Genomic DNA, 17131 nt, shown 5'->3' with positions numbered 1-17131 from the left:
GTATTTACAAAGTTGCTGAGCTAGAGAAGTATCCTACTGGTGACAGCAGAGCACTGCCTGATGAGGTGGCCGCAACCCGCCCTCTCCTGCCCCAACAGTGCACTACAGGTAGAATTTGAATCATGGCTTTGAAGGGAAAACAAATCAATCTTTCTGCATAGGAAATTCGTCTGCACCGTGCCACAATGGACAGCAAGAAAGAATACTACATCCTGGCCACTTACACAATACATGCTATGACCCACATATTCCCTTTGGTGAAGGTTCCCGGCTGCTCAACAACACATTCCTGAAGGAAATGAAATGTATCTTCAGAAAGGGACACATGGTTGTGTTAAGGTTGGAGAAACAGAGATGGCTTTCCAACAAAGGGCACAGCAGGACATCATTTCATACACAAAGAGCGCACATTTCACTGTTACCACAGTCATTCAGACTTGTTTGGTAGCCCTTGAGGCACTGCAGAGGGGCTTCCGCTGGAAGAGAAGGCATCAAAAATACAGCAAACAAACTGTCTGCAATGGAATGTCTTTTTTATTGGCAGTGCATTATCGATTACAATGGCAACAAAGAGCAAGTTGTCATACAGAGTCTTTCCCAAGGTCAGCTCCTGGCCCACCCGGTCACAAAACCTGACAGCAAACCTTCCATGGAACCAACGTGTTCACCTGAATATTCAGGGCAAAAACGCTTTAGATGGGTACACAGCACACAGGCATCTCACTACTCTCCTTAGGCAGGGTTTGGAGAACGCTGTTACTCGGCAAGGCTTACCTGTGGGGTCTGAGAATTCTTGGAGCTCGGGTACCTGGGGCGGTAACACGGGTGGCTCGGGTAACTTCCCAGATCTCAGCATGTCTAACTCAGCCTGCAGCTCCCGGATCTTCTTCTTCAGACGGATGCAGTTGGGGCAGAAGGAGGTGGTGGGGATTTCATGGGAGTTGCCTTGTGCAGAGGCCAGTGACAGCTCCGTTGGGCTGTCTGCTTTGAGTGACAAAGGCTCTTCTTCCTCATCATCAAGGATTCCCATCTCTTTGGCGGAGCTGAAAGAGGAACCATGAGGGACCTTCCATTCCCCCTCGCTCAGGTTTCTGCTGAGGCCCAGGGAGCCATGCTGCATGGCACTGCCACACCGCTCAAAGATGTCTTCAGCCTGGTATTTAGATGCTTTTCTGATGGCAAGTGGTGTACTTGTTACTAACTGGTTCTCTTCGAATTTGGCGGACTCCAAAGAAGCCTCCAGGACATCTTTGAAGATGAGGTCAATCTTTTTCTTCTTTGTTTGGGGGTGGGATTCCCCCTCCTCACAGCTGCGCTTGTAAGGGCTCTTCCCTTGCTTTAAGGTGGCGAGCTGGAGTGGCCCCCTCGCGTCCTCTTGGTTCTCCATGTTCTTTTCCAGCTTTTCCCTCTGTAACCTTTTGTCTCCTAGAAAGGAAAACGAGGGGTGGGGATTATCACTGGGAACCCAGCAACATCCCTCAATCTAAAACTCAAACAGAAAATAGAACAAAAAGGCAGGCTGAATCCCTGCAGGTCTGCACGTTGTGTTCCAAACCAGGGAACTGACACAACCCAGTGGAAACCAAGGCTTGCGAGAGGAAGGAGCCCTGCTAATGGGCACGTCTGCAAAAACAGAGACAGTTTTGGGTAGCCACAGCAGAGTAGAACCCACACACTTTAAAGAGAAGAGCAACTACAGGCAGCTCGTTTAACCTAAAGGTGTAACCAACCTGAGCTGGAAGAGGACTACGAGGTGAATGACTGATCGCAGTGGAACCTAACACTCAGAGCCCAAGCACTATTTTGGCTGGCTGGAAGACCTATGCCTGTTTTGACTTGGTAAAAGGTATCAAGTGTACAGCGGTGCAGCGAGAGATTTGGACCATTTCATGACAACCATGGCACAAAGTTTGCAAGCCCCTTTACTCTCATTCAGTTTGGAGGCTGCTCCAGAAATGCAAAGGTAAAGGAGTAAAAAACAACCTGCACTCTTAAACCCCAAAGGTACTCATTGTCAACTGAGCTACAATGGGTGAATGCCCTCCAAGGATGGGGCATCAGTGGAGTCTAAGAGCGTGGCCATTCAGTGATAAAATGAAAATAAAATAAAAGCAACCTCATACAAATTATTAATTGCTTAAAATAAATGGAATAGCCAGATTTCCTTACCTGGAAATTCAAAAGACGATAGGTTTGCCTCAATTTCCATCATTCTTCTATCTTGTAAATAACTTCAAGCATTGATGGCTTCCCAAACAAGACGCTGCTTTATGCTGATTTTTGGTTTTGTTTGCTTTTAAAGTGTATTCATGCTTTCATAATTGTTACGGAGCAAAAGCTACCATTCCCTCTCTAAGGAGAGCAATGCTATGAATGCAGAAAAGATGCAAGACTTGAAACAGTTAGAGTAAGGCACTATAAAAAAGGCTGGGCCGAAAGGCAGGGATTTTGCACTGGGTTTGAATGCTGGCTGGCAACCCCAGCCTCTTCTGGAGTGAATCTGTAACAACAGATCTCATTTTCAACACACTGATAATGATTTCTATGGGCAAAGCTTTTGAGCCTTGAGTACTGGTATTTGAGTCTTGGTATTTCCCCTGTTACAGACTAAAACAACTGCTGGCAGAGGTAGGGGTTTAGAGAATGGGTTCTTCTTCCCCAGTGATTTTTTTCCCCCAACCACCCAAGTGGTTCAGCCCCATGGAAAAGATATAAATCACAAGATGTTCCCTCACATTACTGTTCTCAACTCCATTGGTGGGGCAGGTCAGAAACTGCCAACAGAAACAAAACCGTATGAGTTTAAAGTGTGCCACCATGCACAGGGCTCATCTGCAGGGGATTTGAAGTCTGTTCAATAGAAAGTGACTCAAGAGGTTTTGGTGCTGCTCGCTGACCACCTCCCAGTGCCCTTCTGGCTGAGTTGGTGATGTCTCTTGCAAGTCTAGCAATGGCCCAAGTGATGCTCTGTTTAACAACATCCCTGCGCTGCTTTTTGGAATGCAGGCTGAGCCCAACATGCCGCAGGATGCTCCTAGAATGTTCTGCATGGCCATGTAGGTTTCTACCCGAGTGTGTGGTATGGCGGGTCCTGGTGAGCAGATCTTCACTGCACTTGTAGCACAGAGCAGGCTGTGAGTGACCATTTCAAACCACGACACCATGACAAACCATGACCAAAGGCATGTCTGTGTGGCAGGGCAGGAGCCTTGGTGCCCATCCAGAGCAGCTGCTCCAAGGGCATGGTCCTTCTCTGCCATTCTAAGCACTAAGCCATCTGGACCACTAACGCGTGCATGTTGTGCAGCCAAATCACTGCAGGCTGGACCTAATCACTCAGTGATGTCCATTAACATAGAAAACCACATTCACATCAACATTACTTCAGAAGTGGGAATTGCCCAAGTATAGTCATCAAGATGTGACACTGCAAGTGCATAATGACTCTAAGGTGAGAGAGGATAACCAGCTTTGTCAGGACACGTTGTCCACTCCATGATTAAAGAGGAGACACCTTTTACCAAGTCAAGGCAGCAACAGCAGCTGTGTAATAATATACATGGAAATCTTAATTAGAAAGTTATATTTAGTGTGGCTGCTCCTCTGAGGCCCTGCCATTCTGTGGGCAGGCCTGGAAAGAAATGCCCTTAATTAAGTTCAGGTATCAGCACTATATAAATGGAGAGATGCATTAAGAGTTTTTGCCTTCCTCTAAAGCTTCCTATATTGCTGACATTACACTGACCTAAAGGACCGCTGGGTTTGTTCCAGAATGGCTACTCCTTAAGATAAGAACAATTTTTATCCAGGGAGGAATCAGTGTGACAAGAACAAAGCCTCCTGTATGTTGTACACGCACTCTAAGGTTGTGAGACTAAGGAGTCTCTAGCTGATGTCGCGCTGATCCCAAATTATCTCTCTGAAGAAAGAGGAGATAAATTAAGCGAGGAAAATGGACATACAAACACACCGAGGATATCTCTCTTTCTTATGCACACAAAACCAGATGGAGCCCCCCCAGACAGGCTACTCAAGAAGCCAGAGGAAGCAGCATGTTCAGAGGGAAAAACTAATGCTGTCTGTAGGATCTTCAGCCTGGCAATCTTCAGGCTGGAAAGTCTTGTGTTAGAGATGCTCTGTGATCCCTGGGCTTTGCTTCAGGCTCTTGCGCACACATGACATGACACAACATAACACATGACATGACACAACGTAGCACAAATCTCGTTCATGATGTCCATGACAGTGGTTATCTGATTCTTCTTGTACACCTATCCATCCATCCATACATCCATCCATCCATACATCCACCCATCCGTCCATGCCATGCACAACTGGTGACTCTCGCCTAGAGGTGCTCTGTGTCTAGAAACACAGCTCTCCTCACCTAGCCTGTGCATTACCTATTTCACCCATCACACGTGGTCCAACAAGTGTCTCAGCCCAAGGGGATGCAGGGAAAAGGGTGGAAAGGGAAGGACTCACCGCTTGTGAGGTTCCTGTTGATGGTCTCCTGGGACATACAGTGCAACCTCTTCATGTAATCCTCACTGTACCAGACCCGCAGCTTCTCCCCAGGGCAGATGTCACGGCAGGCACGGAAGTAAATCCTCTCGCTGTGCTGGAAGGCCATCAGGTTCTGCTCCCTCTCCTCCCGGGAGATGATCACGTACCTGGAAGCAAGGTGACAAGGCAGGTGTGAAGCACAAAGCTCTCTCCTGTGCCCTTCCCTTGCACCAAAATGACAACCATGATGGAGCCAGAATGACCTTCATAGAGAGCCATCAACACAGCCACACTGGAAAGCATGGAATAATAAGTAATGGTGTGCAAATTGCCAGATACAGGACAACAAGCACAAACACCCAGGGAACACTAAGCCAATGGATCCATTTCTGCTGGGGAAGGGATAACAACAATGTCCATCCAACCTGAAGGAGCATCTGCCAGTGAGGGTGACACAGAATCTTACAGGCAGAAATATCTTTGCCTGGTGATGGAAACAAGGACTTCTTGACTCCTCACTACCACTTCACACCCCATGGACTCCTCCCTTGTCCTCAGGAACATCTGGAATATGGCAGTTTTCCTCAGCCAGTCTCTTTTCCCAAAACACCATCTCTCTTTTTAGTAGATACCAGATTTCCTTGCTTCTCTCCTCTTGGACAAGCAGAATTGAGATACTCAGGACAGAAACATGGACACTTAATGTGCACGGGGGTATTCACGAGTTGTCCAAAAGGAAACCAAGGACATGCCAGAACTGGAAGGTTTTGCACTTGGGCATTCAGCAGGGTGGGACATAAGAGTACAATCAGTCCTGCAAGTGGAAACCACAGCACTACACTGGGCATCTCTTTGTAGTGCTGACAGGAAGACTGCCTTCTGGGCATGGGATTTATCTTCCTGATTTAAACCAGCTAGATTTCAGCTCAGCAGAAATGTATTAATCCCCACTCCAAGCAACTGGCCTTCTGTTCACTTGCTAAGACAGATCTATAGCTAGGATCACATCATTTGCTCTCAGACTCCTTGTGTTCCTGTTAAGAGAACATTAAAAAGGCTTGGTAAGACTGGTTCCAGCTGCCACCAACACGAGCTCCTAACACCCACCCAGAACCAGGAGGCCCCATCATTGCACATACAAGCAGATCTGAACAGTTCACAGCTAAAAGCTTTTTCTTCTCTTATTCCATTTGCCGCTATTACTCTATTATTATTACACATGCATTATATACTTCCTGCTGCAGTAACATTAATGAAGGCGAGTGGCACATGGCTCCTCTGACATCTGCTGCTACGAGTCCTTGACCAAACATTCTCTTATAGCTCACAGGGATGTCTTTGGCTTAAGAAATCCAAATGCTCTCCCCTTCTCCAGCCATGTGCACGCACACACAGAAGACACAAGCCCACCTGCACACGAGCCCACAAACACGTAAGGTCACAAACATGGTGAAGCTTCCCACAGAACACCCAAAACAAGTCTGCAGTGTCTCAGACCACTCAAAGCTCTGGCAGTTCTGGTTTTAATGGTCAGCAACGGTGCATGTGCCTGCAATCAGTTGTATTTTTCCTAATGTGAACGACGCAGGATGCTCCGCAATCTTCAGTCATTATCCAAGCAGCAGGCTCTGGCACTGCCAAAATTAGCCCAACATTGGCTTTGGTTAACCCTTGTTTTACTTCTGAGCACAAAAGGCACTTTTAAACCACCGGCTTATGTGTGTCTGAGAAGGAAAGGAGGCATGGAGCAGCGTGGTGGGAAGGAGGTCCTGCAAGAGCACACAGCTAGCACTGCTGGGCTGTCACTTCTGAGTGTTAGCCATCACTACAAAGGTGCATCAGGCATTCAGAGATGCCTGACAATACAACCCTTGAGATGCAGCAACTTGTTGTGGTCAGCCTGGTGCCCCACAGCACAGGAGATCCTAGAGGATGCTCTCCCCAGTCCAAGCAAAATGCCAGGATGCTTCTACCAGCGAGAGAGACCCTGCATCTGCCCTGCATCCCACTGCCCAAACAGAGCAATGACAAGATGAAGGTGCCCCTGCAAAGAAGTCTGGTCACCTGCATAGATTTATCGTAGAATCAAATCATAGAATGGCTTAGGCTGAAAAGGACCTTAAGATCATCCAGTTCCAACCCCCTGCCACAGGCAGGGATGCCTCACACTAGACCATGTCGCCCAAGGCTCTGTCCAACTTGGCCTTGAACACTTATCACCCTGAGGTCCCTCACAGCTCCTTAGTGCAATATTCAAGGCTTACATTCCCACAGTCAGTGGCACTGAATTCAATGGGCAGGGGCAGGATGGCCTGGTGCATCCCCATCAAAGCACATGTGACAATGAGATGTACAGAATCCTCTAAAACACAACTCTGCATGGGAAAGGGAGAGCATGGTTAACTGTAACTGCTCCCATCAGGGCTCACTTTAACGATGAAGTACTTGATTGACAATGAGCATGCTTTTCCTGTTCCCTGCTCTCTTTGTGCCTCCAGGTTTCTGCCTGAGCAGTGTCCTTCAGCTTTGCTGCTGCATCCTGCAGCTCTAGACCATCCTGGAGCATCGGGAAGCTGGGAGGAGAGCGCTGCTGCTTTCACCAGGAGGTATGTAGGAAGCCCTTAGCAGAGAGTAGTGGAATAATCCAGTCACAAACATGTTTCTTGACTGCATATGGCAGCTGGTAACTGCTTTACACTCCTTGAGAGGAAGCTTTACAACTGTGATACTTCCCTGAGGTAACATAAAGAGGGATGAGATCATCCGCATAAATGAAACCAGTGCTGCTCTGGTGACCACAGAGGCACAAATGACACGGGTTATAAAGGACTGCATTAAACCCAAACTCGCCTGCTGGCCTAAGGTCTGCACACCACGGGCTGAGGATGGAGGAAGTCACAACATTAAGGAGCAGCCTGCTTGGCAAGGCAGGGACACAAACTGCTGCTGAGGGCAGAGCACAGGACCTGCCTTCACTGACACATCCTCCCGAGACCGCAATGCTCACACCATCAGCAACCTTCTTGTGAAGGCTGGAAAGCAGCCAGCCCCCTCCTGATGCCAAACACTCAAGCTGCATGGAGGCAGGACGGCTCCCTTAGTTTAGATGCCCAGGACACAAGTACTGCATGCAGACAGGCATGGCTCTGCTTGTGCAGCGAGTTTCCCTTGGAGCATGATCCCTGGAGGAGGAGTGGGATCAGGATCACTGATGGAACAGACCCAGCCATCCATAGCTGCTCCTGCTCCTGCAGGAAGCACAGCCAACAGCTACGAATAGGACACTTCATGTCTTGCTCAGTCCCTCAGCCAGGCTCAAGAACACCACAGATTCTTGCCCAGGCTACTGAGGACCAGCCACTGCACCAATGGAGACCATTAATGACTCATTTGCTGCTACTGGGGCTTAGATCAACTCCATGGCTATTGGAAACACAGCGCCTTCCTGTTCAGGGCCACCTTTCCCATAGCCTCTCCAGCCAGCAGCACACTCAGGACACCCAATTGCCAGGTTTTGGGATGGCCCAGTGAGCATGCCCAGGAAAACACCAAGGTAATGAGGAAGCTCAGGCTCCTGCCCACCCAACTCCTCCCCATGCCTACCCCATGCCCCTGTGTTGCTCACCCTCTGGCTTGGCTCTGGTGGTGCTCCGCTGATGCTCTGCCATGGCTGAGCACCACAGGGAAAACGCCATTCACTGGCCTTTCCCAAAGCAGAGGCAGGGCAGGAGATGCCACATGAGAGCTGCCACAAGGCCAGGTAGATACCATGAGGTGCCATACCCACAAACCCTACCCCAGCACCTCCAGGAGACCCCAGCATGTGTAACAGGCTTATGACCAGCTCAGGCAGATGTTATAGGAGAGAAACAAACGACTCGGCAGCTGTGTTAAAAGTGTTATATATTTATTGCATTCTTAACAAAAATACTTTGAAAGAAATAATTCTTTTTCAGCATGTACAAGACATGGAGATACTGGGGTTGAGCACAGCAGTTTGCTTTGACACAGGCACTTACTTCAATAGTCAGGTAACATGATGGGTGCAGGAGGAAGCATCCTTTGCAAGCCAGTACATACAAGCCACTCCATCAAGGGGTCTACACAGGGCAGGAGATACCTCCCCGGAGCTGGGCCAATCTGTAATAGTCCACAGAGGAAACTGGGGGAAGACATCAGGCAGTTCACAGCACAAGGTCCTTTCTCCTGACCAGAGCCCAGCCTTTGGGTGTTTGGATGGAAGGCTGCACATCCTGCACCAGGAAACTCTGTCTGAACGTGTCTGTGTGGGCAAACTGATGGCAGCAACACCACCAGCTCCCTCCAGTGCCCAGCACCTATGGGAGCCTCCTCCTCTGCAGACCTGAGGGTTCCTGGAAGGGATCCCCCTGGACAACATGCAAGGAGCTTATCCTATCACAGTGCATCCACAGGAGAACATCAGCAGGGACCAGGTATTATAAAAATATAAAATACTACTTTTAATATATAGCAGCAGCACTCTATGGACTCAGCCTTTAAAATATATCATGGTTTTTATTTCAGTTGTGATTCATAAATTAGATCCATTTCTACCACCTTTCCCAATCTTCCCTTCAGCTGAAGGGAGACTGTGACTTTAGAGAATACATGTTATAACAGAAGTAAAACTACATCCTCTGAGGAAGGTGAGCAAGTACTGCCCTGGTCTGGCACCAGCACTATGAGGAATGTCCTCTGCATGAAACCAGCACAGGTCATTCCTCGGAAAGCAGGTTTTTCTTCTTGCCAGACGTCTGCTTCCTTGAGCAAACCTTTTACCACACCACTAAAAATAAATTACTTGAATCAGTATTATAGAACAACTAAAATAGGACAAGCAGGAATGCCTGACACAGCAGACATCCATTGAACTTCCCAGCAGAGAAGCTAGTGCACTATACTTCTGACAGACAACCCAGAGAGATTCAAGAAGATCCTTCAAGACCGCATAAAGCCATCCTTCTGCTACCCTGCACTGCCTATGTTCAATACCTGCTGACGTTTATACAACCTTTTGGCCTAGTCTGTAGCCCAGACATGACACTGAGGATGAGCATTCACATTGCCTGCAACCCACCACATACAATAGGACAGCCTGGAGAGCAGCAGCGTGTTAACTGTGCTAGCTTGGAGCTTTTCCCTGCTAGAGCATATCATGGGAATAGAACAGAATAGGATCAACTAATAGTCCATTTTTGGTTTGCAGGGATGGAAGGTGCAGATGTGCAAATCAAAGAGAAGACAGAGATCACATAAAAAGGTGCCACACTCTCACCACCTGACATGGCATTATTCAAGCCTAGTTTCAGAACTGGGGCTGTACATGGGAACCTCATGCAGCACTAAAGCAATTCTAATGTTGTAACACAGTTCTTCCTTGCAGATGTATTGGGAAAGCAAGCAGTACAAAACCGGCACATCTAAGACTTTCACCTATGCAGCTGTGAATTTAGCTTGTAAACTCTTCATGAGAGGAGAACAAAGTACAGATCCCACCCTAAGTAACACTGAGTAAGTGCAAAGTAACTGTACTGAAGTTGACAGAATTACAGCGATACAGACCAACCTGTTCCCAAGGTCAGAAGAAGGCCCTACATCCTTCCTTGTTTCTGTGCAGTCTCTCACATTCTGGGGAGGGAGAGCTGGTTCAAAACCAAAGCTTGTAACATGCAAGGAAATAATATGGTACCATTACCTTTAAATGCTGTCACATTATGAATAACTGCAGGTAGGGGTTTTAGACTGGAGCAGACAAAGGCTAAACTCTCTGATGTAAGCGCCTGTGCCACTGCAGGATCCAGGCACATGCCATAGCAGCTCTTCTGAGCAGCCTAAAACCACACAGTGCTCAGACCTGCCCTTCTGGCCTCAGCATTGTGCCCCCCCGCCTTCCCTGCACAAGCTTTGCTTTACATCCCTCTCCCCAAACCTATGCCTAAATCACAGTAAGCCCTGGATTACCCATTCGTGCTGGTAATAATGACAGTAAGAGTCTCTAGAGCCATAAGGATGTGACTCTGCACACTACATATAATAATTTGCAGGAAGATGATGGGAAGGCAGTGGTAGGGCAAATTTGTTGGTTGCTTTTAAATACACTTGCTCTGGAATACACTGTCTCAGTAAATAACATTTCACAGGCACAAGAAGAGATCAAGACAATGATTCCTATTGCATTGCTTAGTTTAAAGAGAATTCAAAGCATGGGGAGCCCAGCGAAAACTATTACCTATGAATAGAATGATGTCCTACATTCCAAGCTCTATAAGATTTAGGATTCCTCTTTGCCATTGCAGAGGGCCAGCCCTACTATTCAGCTGCCACAATTCATACTGCTGTTAGCTAGCAGGGGGATGGACTGGTTGGGGTAGCTGCTGACCTTCCCCGCAGAGTACTGATACAGATGGAGAGGCCACATGAGCATGCAGCAGCTCAAGGAAGGGGCACCCTTCTTTATGTTATATCAGACTAAAGATGGTGTTTTCTCTTCCGTGACCTAGTAACCCGTGCAGGAGGGGTCTGTTTTGGGGTGTTTTGGTTAGACCCTGCACTGGGCTCAGGGGGCTGTTTTGAGCAAGCTGCTTGAGGAGGAGAGCGCTGCACAACACTAGGATCCTGCATCCTATGGAAAGCCTGGACCCCATCACGGATTTCTGATAGGGTCTGACACAACTGGCCAACCTGGCTGGTGAGGTCAGCCGTGCTCTGAGCGATGACATGCATGCTGTCTGCCATGTCCCTGTGAACAGCCACCAGCTCCTGGCAGAACTGCCTGAACAGCTCCGTTTGCTGCATGTGGGAACGGAGAAGCTGGCGGTCGAAGCTGGAGAGGGGAGGGCTCTTTGTGTGGGAGCGCGGGGCTCTGCAGGACGAGGTGGTTTGTGGGGATGGACAGTGCAGCTCCTGCCTTTGGCTGGTGGCTTCTGACTGCTCCGAGGAGGAAGGAGTGTGGAGAAAGGAGGGCGTGGAAGGCTGGTTGGCTCCTGCACCAGCCCTCTGCAGCGATGAGAAGCAGTGTCCCTCAGAAGTGCCTGGCATCTCTTCATCTTCATCAGCTTGAATAGAAGAGAAAGCACAGATTATTGATGTGAATCTCTCACAGCTCTAACTTCTGTTTCATGGTATCTCAAAGCACAGGGAAAAAGAGTTTTTCCCTTCCCCTCCACAGTCTGCCAGTTGACACAAGCCTGTAGTTCCTGATGCACAGCTCAGCATGCAAGTGCTGCAACATTAGCATCTGGGTGACAAGCTTAGCCCTAAGAGGCCTCAAGAGCAGGCAAACCCAGTCAACAGAGGAGGAATCCAAGCTGCCAAGGTAGCCTGTACATAGCATTGTTCATTACTAGAACATAAATCTATTTCAGACAGTAGCAGTGAATCCCTTCCCCAAAACCATAAGCAGCTAGAACATTTTAGAGGGACAAAGGCTCCTGGCCTTTGGTCCAGTCTCTGAACACCCTGACACATTTGGTTCCTCATGTCAAAACCCTCCTCCCATGTCATTTCTTACATCCTCTGAGCAAAGCACAGATGTAGTATTAGCTGCTCATGAAGTCTGAACTGCAAAGCCACAATGTGGCTTGGCATCACTGGGATAACCAGGCAGTCAGGTACAGCAGCAGCAAAACCCTGTATTAATAGGGCAAGTATACTTGATGCAAAACCAAACCCAAAGCAAAACACCATGGGGAAGTTCTCATTAGTCTAATGATGTGCCAGTTCACAGGTACAGGCAAAAGACACTTCACTTGTTGCAACTGCCCACTACCTCCTTGCACAAGCTGTATTCATTTTACCTCTGAAATAGTGCAACTGGCTTCCAAGATAGGTGCAAAGAATGATCAAGTCCCACTTTGCTCTTGAAGACTTTTGTCCTTCCTTCCCATTAACATTACTTCAGATATAAGACCTAATGTGGTAGGACAGTGCCACCCATGAAGTGTTAGTTGGCTCACTTCCCAAGAAATTATCTCCTCTTTCTCTCCTCTGTTATCCCTAGAAGCTCAGAGACCACCTCTGAGCTGCACCTCCACGCAAGACAACCATATGTACGCAAGTGGGGAAAGAACCCGCAAAAAGCAGGTTGTGGTTCAGCACTGGAAGGTGTCTGAGAGTTGTGGTGTAAGAAGATTAACTTGGAAGGCAGGGCCAGGAAGAAGAGAGCCATCATCTACCTATTTCAGACACTTCAGTTCTTCAGAACACTAGTGAGAAATCATTAGTGGCCGGGCCTCAGAGCATCAACACCAAAGAGCACTGAGCCCCCTCAACAGCCCTCCTGGAAGATGGTTACCATGCAGTGGTCCATTAGTAACTGGCACATGATTCTCAGCTTGATAGCACTGCTGTTTTATTGGGGTGCATGCAAGATGAAGAACTCCTAATCCTTTACAAACACTTCTTCATGACCTGGAGGTAGTTGCACTTCAACTACAGATGTTCCCTCACTTGTAAGATTAGTTCAGACTTATGACCCATTAAGCAAGTGGAATCTGAACAGCATCTACCCTTAGAAGGAAGCATGGAAAAGGACTAGATAAACAGATAAAGATGATTTTAACTGGGAAACAGCTTTCCCTCAATCCATCTCAACACCCCAGCAGAGCAGGCTGTCTTGAAACCAAACTCAGCAGTAAGGACCTGGCTTGACAAGGCAACCCAGCATCTCACAAACCACACAACGCTCCTGTGGTGTCACACTGAGATATGCAAGCATAAGACAAAGAGGTGTTAAGGCAGTGATACTTACAGCTTGTTGACGGGCTGTCAACCACATCTGGATCCACTCTCCGGTAGCTGTGCCTCTGGCGTGTCGAATGCAGTGTGGACTCGATGGCTCTCTCGTGGGCAGTCAGGACGATGGCCGAGGGCCGCCCCGTGCTGCCGGGGCTGGACAGGGACCTCTGCATGAAGGCCAGTTTGTCCTTGGTCCTTCTCTTCATGTCGTCCCATCTGTGTTTAATGTCTTTCACAGACCTGGGCACCTGGCTGACTGATGTGATCTGCCTGGCTATGCTTTCCCAGATCTTGTCCCTGTCAGCATGGGATAGACGCATTGTCTCCCTCCCAAACAGCATGGCTTCATTTCGGGTCACCTCAGTGACCAGAATGTCCAGTTCTTCCTTGGAAAACTTGGGCTTCCTCTTTCGTTCAGCCATGTTCCTTGGGTTGAACATCCCACAAAGCACAATTGGGTAAAAGGAAATCAACGCAAAGCATCCCCCTGCAGCCAGCCACTTGGCCAGTGCAGCACTGGGGCAGAGGAGCTGGGTGGGATCCAGCTCCCCCCCCAACCTGCAACAACCTCTCAGTTTTCCTCACTTGCACCAGGAAAAGGCACATGATTTAAGAAGCAATTCCCAAGCTTAAGAAAAAAAAACACCAAGCGACACTACAGTGTAAAAGGAGCCTCTTCAGCTTTACAGTTACAATGAAATCTTACACTTTGTCTGATGCCCTGGCTCAGCTGTGAGGATTTCAGCACAGCCTCACATCACCTACTGCAGTTTGTGCTCTGGAATAAGCATGAGAAGTCACAACCACGGTGGTGAATTAGCTTCTACAGTGACACTGCTCAGAAATGAGCTCTTGAGGAAATCTAGAGGCCTGAAGCATATTCTATTGTTCTGCCTGGCACAACATGCAATGGAAACTTTTACATCACCCTTTCTGTTAAAACTTGCAGGACGTCATGTAGGGACTACATCAAACTGAGATGTTTTGCAGGGGAGGGAGATTCCTACTAGACTGAGGGGCTATTTCTGCAACTTGCTTTTCCTAAGGAAAAGTCTCTTCTTCAGCACCAGCAGTACGGCACATACAGCATTCATCCGCTCCACTGCAAACCCTTGTTCCACCCAGAAATGGTTGTCATTTCCCATTGTTCTCAAAAGGAATGAGGCCACCCACTTGTTTTTCCCGGCTAGGCTTTGCTGTCACTGGTGCTGACAGGAGCCTGCACCCAGTTTGCGGTGCTTCAAATCAACAACTCGTAGCCTCAGCCCATTGAGAAGAGGAGGCAGCATCCTGAGAAGAGGCACTTCTGTCCAAAGGGGGAGGGTGTTAATTCTTCCAGCCACAGTCAAAGGAAACTTAAACAAAACACTAGTCCTAACTGTGGTTTTTATTAGGGGAACAAAGGCAGTGGCAGATCTATTCAACAGAGAAGAAGAAAACAGACTATGTGAACATCCAGCACATAAACAAGGTGGGACTGCAGACAGGAGAATAATGAACACCCTGGCCAATGCTGTGCATGAGCATGGAGAACAGCATGGAAGAGAGCAGATGCCACGGAGGAGCAGAACTGCTGGGAAAACTTAGTGTATGCCTTGACTTGAATGAGAGCAGAGAGAAAGAAAATGCCAAAATGGTTATTCTAGTGCTATACATTAGAAAAGACTTGCTTTAACACATCTTAACACAACTAAAAGCAGGGATGTTGGGAGCTATATTGAAAGAGGTCAACTTTTTTGGTCCTCACATCAAGGAAGTTCTCAGCTAGGAAATTACATCAGCATGGAGTTATGGGGGAGAACACAACATTCACAGAATCACAGAATGGTTTCGGCTGGAAAAGACATTAAGATCATCCAGTTCCAACCTCCTGCCATAGGCAGGGATACCTCACACTAGACCATGTCACCCAAGGCTCTGTCCAGCCTGGCCTTGAACACTGCCAGGCATGGAGCATTTACCACCTCTTTGGTCATCTGAGGTAGACGGCTTCAGTGTTACTATGAAGTGCCTCCAAAAGCTGTCACCACAAGCCTAGAAAATCAATGTTTAAAAGGGATATTAATATGTAACATACAAGAAATAAGACATCTTAATGGTTGGGACACCTAACAACTGTAACTCTGAAGTGACACCATGCGAGGGAAAACCTATTGGCTTTCCTGTGTGTTAGCTTGCTTTCTGCTTATGGTCCCAAATTAAATGAAACCAAAGATGCTATGTAATAGCAATAGCATCTTTGCTACTACTTTGCTACTACCATGCTATCTTAAATTACCTTTAATTCCAAAATCTCAGCTGAACGCCCTGTCTCTCACAGGCAGGCTTCAGCCACCTCAAAATACTTCCTGAAAGGTTGGTATAAGCAAAGGCCCTGGCATTTTTCCCACTTGCCCCACGTTTGTGATGGCCCTGCTGGTATCTCCTCAGAGATAGGTGCCTTCCAGCACTGCTGTGACCCAGCAGAAGTACTGGGATGCACTCACGTGCTTGTGGGCTGCAGACTAAGAACCTACAGAAAGGCAGAGTGCCCCTTGTCAGGTATCATTCTGGTTTCTCCTTAGTGCTGTCACACTGCTGCTTAATGAATCTCACTGACACTGCTGCCCTCCACTGGGATAAGTGTCAGAAGCTGCTAACCTTGGTTAAAGCTGGAAAAACAGTAGGAAATGCTGCTCAGATCCAGGCTGGGAGCTAAGTGCACAGATGCATTTCGCCAGGACAAATGTAAATGCATCCTTGAGAGACTGTTGGTGGAGCTTCATTTATGGAGAGAAGATGTAATGAAACAATGGAGAGCCAGGTAATGAAATGATGGAGAGCCAGCAAAGCACCTGCTACACTGACCTCAAGGGGATAATAAATAAATAAAAGTGAAAAGGAGTTCTCCCACCTGAACACTGGAAGGAGGCAAAGAACACTGAGCAAAGGAACATTTACTGTTTGATTTTTATCACATTCAGTAAAACTGGGCTTCACGTCTATTCTCAATGGTACCTACAACCAGAGTATCATCAGTGCCTCCATGTGGTGGAAACACACCTCCACTGACAAGCTGCCCTGGTGAAAAGGAGTAGCTGTATTTGCCAAGTGCCCCTGGGTAGGGGTGAGCTTGCACAACCCAAGTCTCTCCAGATCTGGTCAAGAACCCCCTCTTCTAAGCTGAACCTATGGTTGCTCAGCAGCAAAGCTGCCCCCATGGGGAATTAGAGCCCTTTTTGCTCTTCCCACACAGGGTATTCCATTAAATGCACATAGGACAACATGTGGTAGACCTGGATATTTAGATTTGAGCGTTTCCACTCCTTTACTCCAGCATGAGTTGAGTCAAAATGATTTAAGAGAACTTAAGTATTCTAATAGCTAATTCACCATGCAAAGAGTAATGAGTTCTGGCCAGTTTTAATTACAAATTCAATTAAGGTGAGGTTCCCAGCAGGCACATTAACCTCCTCCTTATAAAAATGCAGACAGCATTACTGGCAGAGAGATCTTTTCCCCTCAAGCATTTTCTCTAGCATGCAGAATGTCCCTAGGAGCAGTCACTGATGCCTGGAAACATCTCTCTGGAGATGCTGTGTGGGCTTTAGCAGGCTGTGAGGCTGTGAATTCACACCTCAGCCCAGGTCAATGTGAAAGTGCAAGGCAGCACAGCTATTCCTTTAAAAACACGTGTGATGTTGTAACTATGAGGACACGGAACACTTACTGATCACCACACAAAGGCATCAACCGACTCCACTTTTCCTGGCCTCTAAGAAACAAGCATGATACTTTTTCCAGGGCTCTCCAGTAGGTTTTTTACAGGGATCACAGTGCTTCAGTACTTTAGGATCCCTTTGCTCTGCATAAGCTTCAGTAATGGATA

The 17131-nt window shown here is 47.7% G+C and overlaps 1 protein-coding gene and 1 long non-coding RNA gene across 5 annotated transcripts in view; both read right to left on the bottom strand.

Moving 5' to 3' along the window:
* LOC133273736 (uncharacterized) overlaps positions 1-17131 on the bottom strand; it is a 589959-nt gene that overhangs the window by 216414 nt on the left and 356414 nt on the right. The window lies entirely within an intron of this gene.
* PRDM11 (PR/SET domain 11) overlaps positions 1-17131 on the bottom strand; it is a 48056-nt gene that overhangs the window by 4969 nt on the left and 25956 nt on the right. For 2 of the 4 annotated variants that reach the window (XM_061462155.1, XM_061462154.1), the window contains exons 6-7: positions 4486-4673; positions 775-1425 (exon numbers count right to left, since the gene is read on the bottom strand). In XM_061462155.1, coding sequence (XP_061318139.1) covers positions 775-1425; positions 4486-4673 — 839 coding nt within the window. Of the gene's footprint in view, positions 1-774; positions 1426-2169; positions 4163-4485; positions 4674-17131 lie in introns of those variants that run through there. The other 2 variants (XM_061462158.1, XM_061462156.1) reach the window with 2 other exon arrangements.

Source organism: Pezoporus flaviventris, unplaced genomic scaffold, assembly GCF_033815535.1.
Source record: "Pezoporus flaviventris isolate CSIRO_AGI_PZ_B2104156 unplaced genomic scaffold, CSIRO_AGI_Pfla_v1 ptg000035l, whole genome shotgun sequence".
Lineage (NCBI taxonomy): Eukaryota > Metazoa > Chordata > Aves > Psittaciformes > Psittacidae > Pezoporus > Pezoporus flaviventris.
This window is presented reverse-complemented; position numbering and strand designations above follow the sequence as displayed.